This window comes from Prunus dulcis, chromosome 6, assembly GCF_902201215.1.
Source record: "Prunus dulcis chromosome 6, ALMONDv2, whole genome shotgun sequence".
Taxonomy (NCBI): Eukaryota; Viridiplantae; Streptophyta; class Magnoliopsida; order Rosales; family Rosaceae; genus Prunus; species Prunus dulcis.
In genome coordinates this window covers 20,603,068-20,611,925 of record NC_047655.1, presented here as the reverse complement: position 1 = coordinate 20,611,925, position 8,858 = coordinate 20,603,068, and the positions used below count along the sequence as shown (strand labels likewise).

At 34.3% G+C, this 8,858-nt stretch overlaps 1 protein-coding gene across 1 annotated transcript; it reads right to left on the bottom strand.

Moving 5' to 3' along the window:
• Positions 1-1,561: 1,561 nt before the first annotated feature.
• LOC117632146 (transcription factor bHLH18-like) lies at positions 1,562-3,893 on the bottom strand. Its single transcript, XM_034365566.1, has 5 exons — positions 3,797-3,893; positions 3,588-3,676; positions 2,890-3,495; positions 2,348-2,722; positions 1,562-2,053 (listed from the first exon to the last, which is right to left on the bottom strand). The coding sequence occupies exons 2-5, from the start codon at positions 3,621-3,623 to the stop codon at positions 1,979-1,981; spliced, it is 1,092 nt and encodes a 363-aa protein (XP_034221457.1). The 5' UTR covers positions 3,624-3,676; positions 3,797-3,893; the 3' UTR covers positions 1,562-1,978.
• Between the last annotated feature and the right edge of the window lie 4,965 nt (positions 3,894-8,858).

The window sequence follows — 8,858 nt, the reverse complement described above, 5'->3', positions numbered from 1 at the left end:
AGGGAGAATATTCTCTTTGTGATTCTTCAACCTTCGATCTTCCTTCTCTCTCTTCCTCGATTTCTGTAGGCCAAAGACCCTCCGATGCCTAAGTTAGTTCGATTGAATTTAGGTGAAACAATAGCTAAAAAAAGGTACAAAGATTTCTCTAGGGTAAGAACTAGGTGGCTGGAGCCGTGTATGTAATATATGGAGAGAGGAGAGATGGGTGGCCGGCGGCAGTGGTTGTGTCGTAGTACATTATAAGTAACATAATTTGTTGTTGTTGTCTATTAGCTAGGCAATGGACTATTATAAAGCCCATATAATAAGGGCATGTTTACTTACACGGAAAAGGAATGAGAGGAATGAGAGTCATTTCTATTTTTGACCACTCCTTTGTTTACTTGCATGTTGGGAATTAAAAGTGATGCGGGGAGGTGGTATTGGGCAGAGATGAATCGGAATGGACATTTTTCTACCCAAACACCAAAAAACCAAAACCAAAAAAAATAAAAATAAAAATGATGACATTTTCTTTGAACACAAATATATTTAACTTAATTCTATATATTTAGATATACTAGGAAGTAATAATTAAAATTATAAAATATGATTATTTTTACATATATTAAATTGAATTTATTATTACTATCTAAAAAGTTGGTTTTTTTTTTTTTTTTGTTGTTGTTGTAAAAACAAAGGTTTATTATTAGATTAGAGAACTTTTGTTTTGAATTTTTTATTAGATTTGAAAAATTGTGTAAGTAGTTGAACAATTTGATTTTGTTTTTGTAAGGGAATTTTGGTAATTAAACTAATTTTGATTCCGATTCTTAATAATAGTAAATGGTTTTAATGAGAATGCGTTTTGTTTTCATTCCGATTCCTGACAGTTAGTAAGAAACTTAATTGGAATACTTAACTCCGATTCCTGAGGTCGATTCTTAGGAAGAAAAGTTGGAGAAATTCTTCCAGAAAGGTGTTGTAATTCTTTAAAAATTTGTTTGCTACTCTGTGAAAGATTAGATGAAATCTACATCTATCTTTCTCTTTGAAGAAGGTGCACTCTCTCTACTCATTATTAATGTTAACACATATCTCTTTTTTTTCTCTCAAAATAGTTCATAGTGTTGGTAGAATTTTGATTCTGGGCATAAACGGCAAGTGGGTTTGTTTTGGTTTTGATTTTTAGAGGCCATCAAAGCCTTTCGCATGGTGAGAAGGTGGGAATATCTTAGGGTATGAGATGGTGGCTTGTATCAGAGAAGCTCTAAATTTGCTCAAGCTAAAAGAGCAAAGGGGTTGCAGAGAAGGGAGATGAAGGAGAAGGGAGAAGAAAGGAGGAGGGGGAAGGGAAAAAAAGGGGCTTTTCCTTCTCATGGATATATTTTTACATATTACAAGTGCATATTACTATTAAGATTATAAAAAAAAAATGTAAATGTATTTAAATTTCTTGTATTTTTTCATATTTTTATTTAATTACACCTTTTTTTTTGGGTGATTATACACAATCATATCACTTTTACAAGAAAGTTTACCAAATGCTATGACATTGCTTTTTATACTCACAGAACAGTAGAAATAATTTTTTATTTATTTAAAGGCACATCAATACCAAACTAGCCCTTAAAAGTTAAAAAGAGATTTCATTTGAAAAATGAAAACTCAAAAAACTTAGTAATGTCTGCCCGTGGGGTTCCTTATGATAACAGCAGGTGGGTAAATTCAACGTGGTACCAATAAGTCAACCACGCAAAAATAAGAACAAAAAACCCTCCAGCAAATACACATATAGAAAACCCTCATGAGAAAACAAAGCTTTAGCAATGGGCCCAACGGTGGATGGTCCCAAAAATGGAGAGACTCACAGGCATTGGACTTGTCTCGGAAAGGTTGGGAAAAAGAGTAGGTAGAAAAAAAAGGTGGAGAAAAGAGAACTTTTAGCTAATTGAAAAAACAGAATCCTCAGACTATGAAAATGCCCCATGACCTGTCACAGGAACTTCAGCAGAGCCCCTCGCAAGTTTCTTGCTAGATCCTTCACTGACATATTGAATTCATCCTCCATCTGCAAGACAAATATGCAAACAATTTACTAAATCATTGATGTTATCTTCAAATTAATTTTTTAGAAAAATGTAATTGTTAGCTTCGCTCATACTGGTTACCAATCTAACCATATTGAATTCATATTAATTTGTTTGATATGACCAAATTTTGATCATGTATCAATATTGCATCGATAATATATTAGGTACTGTATATTGGTACACGGCATCGAATAGTCTTTTTTCAGTGTTTATGACAAAAAAATAAATAAAAATCTATTCTCAGTGCTATAGATGAGTGAAAGGTAGTATACCTGAGCAATAATTGTGATATCTATAGCGGAATTCCCAAATGGCAAGACACTGCTATTAACCACCGATAGTTGAAGCTTCTCAACTTCGCTTAGTATTTTCACCACAAGGCCTTTCTGTTTCTCACAGTGAATTCGAATCAAAACATCCGTTTCTGAAACTTTTGCTTCAATTTCTGGGAGTGAAGCTTCGTCAGAGTGGGCATCAAAGCTTTCACCGCAGGAAGAGGTGCCATCATCAGCAGAGAGTTGAGACTTCTTCACGAACACCACGGATTCCACGGTTCTCTTCTTGGTTTGTTCCTCAAGCACTTTCACCCTCTCTTGAAGCTGTTTCACATGGTTGATAGCATCTCCAAGAACAGAAGCTTTGTCCATCTATAGCCAAGAAATTGAAACATCTAAATTAGTAAACATACAGACTCATCGGAGTCCATTTTTTCTCGCGAGACGTAACTACGAATATAGACCCCACATTCAAACAAGAATTACCGCTATTAATATGAAATGGGGTTTGATCAACTTCATTGAGAAAAATGTAGTACCTTCTTTAGGCCAGGAACAATGGCAGAAAGAGCTATAAATCTCTCGCTGAGCTTTTCTCTCCGCTTTCTCTCAGCCATTATGTGCTCTTGAGCGTGTGAAGGTGTTCTAGTTATTGAGTATGGCCTCTTAGTCCCCTGGCTGCAGTCTTTAATGGAAGACTTGGAAATTAAAGGTGAAAACTGCATATTTATTTGTGATGGAGCCTCATCCTTCGGCTTCAAGGTAGAGTCAAAATTATTACAGAAGTGCTGAGGCTTGGAAGACGGTGAACTCGAGCTCTCGAACGAAAGGATCTGGGAGGAAGAAGAGGAGGGTTTTGGTGAAACATGTTCTGTGATGCCAGAGTTCCAGTTACTAGTCTTGAGCTGTTTAGCTGGCCTCTCAAAACTGGTCTGAGAAATCTTATTAATGGATGAACCACCACTTAATGTGGTGCTGGTGGTTTTGGTGTTTTGGGTAGTCAAAGTTGGGTAAGATGAATAACTTTCAGAAGATAAAGATTGCTTGAAATTCTCCCCAAGTGCAGTGGCAATGTCCTGTGCAGTAAACCCTTCATCAAGAGTGTTCAAGTCGCATTGAGGAATGAAATTGTAATCATCGATTCCCTGAAAATTAATTGTAACAAAAAAATATTAACAACAAAAAAAAAAAAACAATTAAGGAAAATTGTTCCAAGATAAACAATTCAGAACATTACCAATTCAGAGAACCATTTAGCTGATGATATGTCCATATTAATGTGGCTGAGAGCTCCTCTATTTAGTCAAAGATATAGACAATATGATCCTAGAAAGATGAAGAAAACCAAAAAGTCAGAACAAAATCCGAATTTAACATGAAAATTTTGAAGAATGAAACTTTAAGGAGCTCTATGGAGTTCACAAGAAGAGAGATATGGAAGCTTACCGTTCTCCTTCCTTGAGTTGGAGAAAGTGATATCCTTTAACACTTTTATACCAGTTGTAGGTCAATTATATTTTCCTATACCTCACGTGAATAAGGCTGGCTTCTCTCTCACAAGTCGTTGACGTGAGGTGAAATCATGGATGGGGTATAAAAAATTTGACAACTTGATCTGGAAATTGATACCGTATCTACAGGAATTATAAAACTAAACTCTGTAATTTATATTGTTGTCTTTCCCAACGCCCATCAATTTTTTTTGAACTATTTATGGATCCAGATTTAATCTTCTTCTTGTTTCTGTAAAAATTCTAGCAATTTTGATCTCCGTTTTGTCTTCTCTTGATGGGTTGTTGTTGGGTTGCTGTTTGTTTTGGAATTTGTCCAACCCAAAAAGGCACAATAAAAACAAGAATGATTTGGAATGGGAATTTCCTCACCGTCCAGAGTAATTATAAAATTTCCAACAATTGATGGCAGAGCGGATTACTGTTGTCAGTATTGAAAGTTTTTTTTCTCCTTGCCTTCCATTTTTGTCGGAGATAGAGAATCATGTAAAGCTTAAAATGTTAAAAGATGACAGCAAATTGAGCTGAGAATGTTGGAATTTGAAGATAGATAAGCATCAGATGATCTGAATAAAGTGAGTCACTAATATATTGGATATACATGAGAATTAGAGCAGCTATTTCTTATTGGATTTGGTGTCGTGTTATGTTCTTAATCATGTTACCCAACCCCACCATGCTAAACTAAAAACAAATGCTACATTACTAGTTAATATCAAACCACCTTCATTACCCAAAAAAGGTTTAACAATGTACAGAAAGGGCTCCCAACAAAATGCAAAGGTTGCCTCAATCAAACTCCTTCCTACCATGTGAGGCCCAGCCTTCCAATCCAATTTCCACGTCCCAGCCACATGAGCTCACAGCTATATAAAACATATATAAAAGAAAAAACATGTAGATTGTGCAGTACTAGTATAAATCAAGCGTATGTTTGGAATTGTCTTTTGCATAGTTGGAAATGCTTTCTGACAATTAAAAACGCTTCTGAAAACATGTGGCAAGAAAAACTTAAAGTATTTCTCAGTCGTAAAAAGTCTTTGTGGAGAAGCAAAAACACTTTGTAGCAGTTACAATGAAGTAATCTAAAAACCTCGGGTGTTTATTTATAAGAGATATTTATATACCGATTCGTAGCACTAATGATATGGATAAACCCTATACAATTTAATTTCTAAAGCTAAAAAAAAAAAAAAAAATCTAAAAAATGACAACTGACCCTATTGAATTGAATTTTAATTACTTTGATACCCTATTGAGTATTTTGGATTCTTTTATAAGGTTTTGGGGTTGGGCTTGTTTTAAGAAATCAATGACAGTTTTGTAATTTATAGAAAGTTCGAAGCCTCTTTGTTATTTTATAAATGGATTTTGGGTGTGTTTTTAAAGTCCATTTTATATAGTGTTTTTATTTATTTATATTTTATAATTTGAACCTCTATATTAAGTATAATAGTGAATCTCCCTTATTTAAATGGGGTTATAAGCCCGAAATTGTCATATCTTTTTGGTTTGTTTCTAACTCCATCCGTCACGTTCACTTCAGTTTCCTCACTCCAAAGCCAAGTTTGAATATCAAAATAGTTGTTGTGATATTAACCTCACGTTTAAATTGGTGAAAGAAATTAAATAATTCAAGATGAAAAATCGTAAATAAAAGAAAACACATAACGTGGTTATTTGACAAAATTATGTCTATCAATCAAATCCCAATACTAATAAATGATAATCAAATAGAATTTATTTTGCATAGGAAAATGCTTGGTTGGAACTTGGAATAAAGGATCACTTGATCGTGCACTACAAGTTAATTATCTTATCTCTAGTCATCAAGTCCAAGAAAATGGCAAAAACACGGGGAAAAAGGATGTGAGAGCTTGAATTTCGTAAACCGACCGCTAATTTATTTTCTTTCTGTTTCTGATTTTGTTATAATGATACCACCAACAGACTAAACCTAACAGTCATAATGAAATGGTGAAAATTGGACACTGCTTTCTTCCCTTTTAATTTTTTATTTTGTTTTCATACAAGCGATATTACGGGAGGACGATTCAAACACATAATTTCAGGTGTGACTATTTTTAATCACTTAAACTATAAGCTCTTTGCACTTTCTCCCCCTTTCTGCAAGACAATAATACTCTACACTTATTACTTCAATGTTTTCATCCTACAAAACATTACTTCTCTTTCGTTTGAAAGTCCATAAAAATCTAGATTGAATACACTCCAATTTTATAAGCTCCTTTAAAATCATGATTGAATACTCATGAACTTCTAAACTTTGTTTTTATATAAATTTATTGCCAAAGTTTGAAAGTGACTTTTAAACTCCTTTAAAATCCCATTAAAATCTCAACTGAATACCCCCTACATTTTTACTCTCACACACATGATCATCACATCGTTTCCACATACAGATTCCTTCTTAGACGGGATCGCATTTGCAGGGATCCCCCGTCTAATGCAATAATAATCTTAGTCCACGATATTTTGGCTTTAATTTTCTGCAATCAATTATGCTTATCTTGACGGTCAAACCAACTCACAAAAACGACAATGAAAGGTCCTATACACATTGGTGGCTAGAATCTTAATAAAAACAAACACAAGAGTACAAAATATGAAGGATGAAAGCACAATGCAGGTGGTCCTTTGATATGCTTAGTGCTGATTAAAATAATATAAATTATAGCTCAATTTTAACATGTGCAGACAACATATGCAATTGTTTAATTCAGCTTGATGCCAAGGGCTTCCCCATTCCATTGACAAAGCTCATGGAAATTAGAAACATGATCCATCTAATTTAAACAACATTAATTAAGATTGTGTTCAGATCCGTATCTTTTATTATTATTTATAATTATAGATTAAAACGTTGTTAATGGCTCTAATCCCCACGAATGGGTCAGCAATGTTGCTCCAAGGCCAAGTCCAATGTTGTTGTATGTTCACGTTGAAGAATTCCTAGGGCTACCCTGGCAAATCCAATAAAGAAATCTAGGACATCAAAGCAAGTACTAGTACTGATTTGTCGTCTTCTGGGTGCCTCACGAGTATATTTTGCATTACATTATTTCTGGTGACCAACATGTTTTGTTAGGGTTCCCCCGCCACCCAGCTTTGTTGCGAGTTGCTGTTGTTGGGTTACTAGGGCATCCACAATTATTCCACCCATACTATACTCCTGTCCTATGTTAAGTTTTTATTGACCCTCCGATGATTTTAATCAATGGCAAGGCGAGGTGAGGGAGAGAAATTTAAACTTAAAATCTCTTCCACTATTGAACTTGGAACTTACTGTACTTCTATAATTTCGTTCTTGCCAGCATTGCATTTCATAAGGACACACACGCATGAACACATATACTGCACACACACATATATATATATTATTGCAGAAGGGAATATCCGATCGATGATCCAAGAAGCTGTGATTGAGAAATTTGAGCTTTACAGTCAAGTGCCATTATTATCCGGTGGCTATTGTCGGTTTTTTTTTTTTTTTTTTTTTGTCGTGCTCCTTGGATCATATTTCTTATACACTGAACCGTGTAGGATTCATATATATATATTGGAGTGTTATGGCCCAGTGAATTTGCAGGACATAGAGATCATGAATCAAATGCCTTCATCCACTTCATGTATAATGAGTCACTCACATGGATTAAGCATGTGCACAACATCAATTAGTGTACCATATATATATAATTGAACCCCAACATCAATTAGTGTATATATATATATATATATATATATATATATATATGAGCAGTACTTCAGCGAATTAGATACTCAACATGTGTGGACAACTTGTTGAGAGGACATAGTGTGGCTAGGGTTTCATAAATATCTATATATATAAAATAAAAGGCAGAGAATGGTAAAACAGTTAAAATACCAGAAAATGCTCTCGATTAATGAAAACATTAAGAATTGAAATTATTAATTAAATGAGGATAATATGGTAAATTCACACTTTTCATATTAAAAAGAAATTTTTAAAAAAAAATCAAATAATGAATCCTATTTTTATGGAACACAACTACCCATTATCTTTTTTCATTATAAAATAAATTTTAAATTAAAAAAAAAAAACCTCTCACAAGCGCAGAAGCGCGTGTGGAGAGGCTAGTACTACTGAAATGAAAATTTCATATGGCATACAATCCAAATAATCTAAAGTGATCAACCATATTGTTATTCTACTATATCAAGCCTCTAGCTAGGTTATTAGCTCATTGTTTTGTGGTAAAAAGCAACCAAGTTTTCTGAATCTTCCATTTCCAATTGTATATGTTGTCCCAAAAAAAAATTATGATGCTGCCTCTTTCATTTCGAGGTTCAACTTTTCTAAGAATTTTTGGTAACAAGGATGAATGCAGAACCATCTATTTACTTGAACCAAGCTCCATCCTGCACTTCTGCTTGATTCCTTTTGTTGAGCTTCAAATAGCTTGGCTAGAAAAGAAATACCATCTCTGAAGCCCAAGTATAACAATCGGGCCTTCTTGATCTGAAATGCCATTACTTTCAAAAACAAAAAGAGAATGATAAATAAACAAGTCAAAGGGGTTTGCCTAAGAGTAGTGTCAATTGTTATTAACCATTAAGAGTTATCAGGTCTTAAAATAGACTCAAATGTGTAGTTAGTTTTCTCAAAATCTCGTATTTTTTGTACTGGTCTGATCGCGTTGTACTGTTCGTCTCAAGCCTCACGTCTGAAGATGAAACCCTAAAGAGCAAATAAATTGGAGCATTGAAGATGATGGAGAAATTGCCAGAGTTTGGAGACAAGTTCTCAAACCTGCATTGAAAAACAGAGGCTAACCAGACCCATCAAGGAGGTTCAAACCACTCTTTCACCTCGAGGGTTTTTAAGTTTCTACACACCCAAAGACAAAAGGAGTCTGCACAAACATTGATCTCTATTTACCACATTCATCTACCATTTATACTTCCCAATTTCTCACTGCCTAGAAAACTATTCG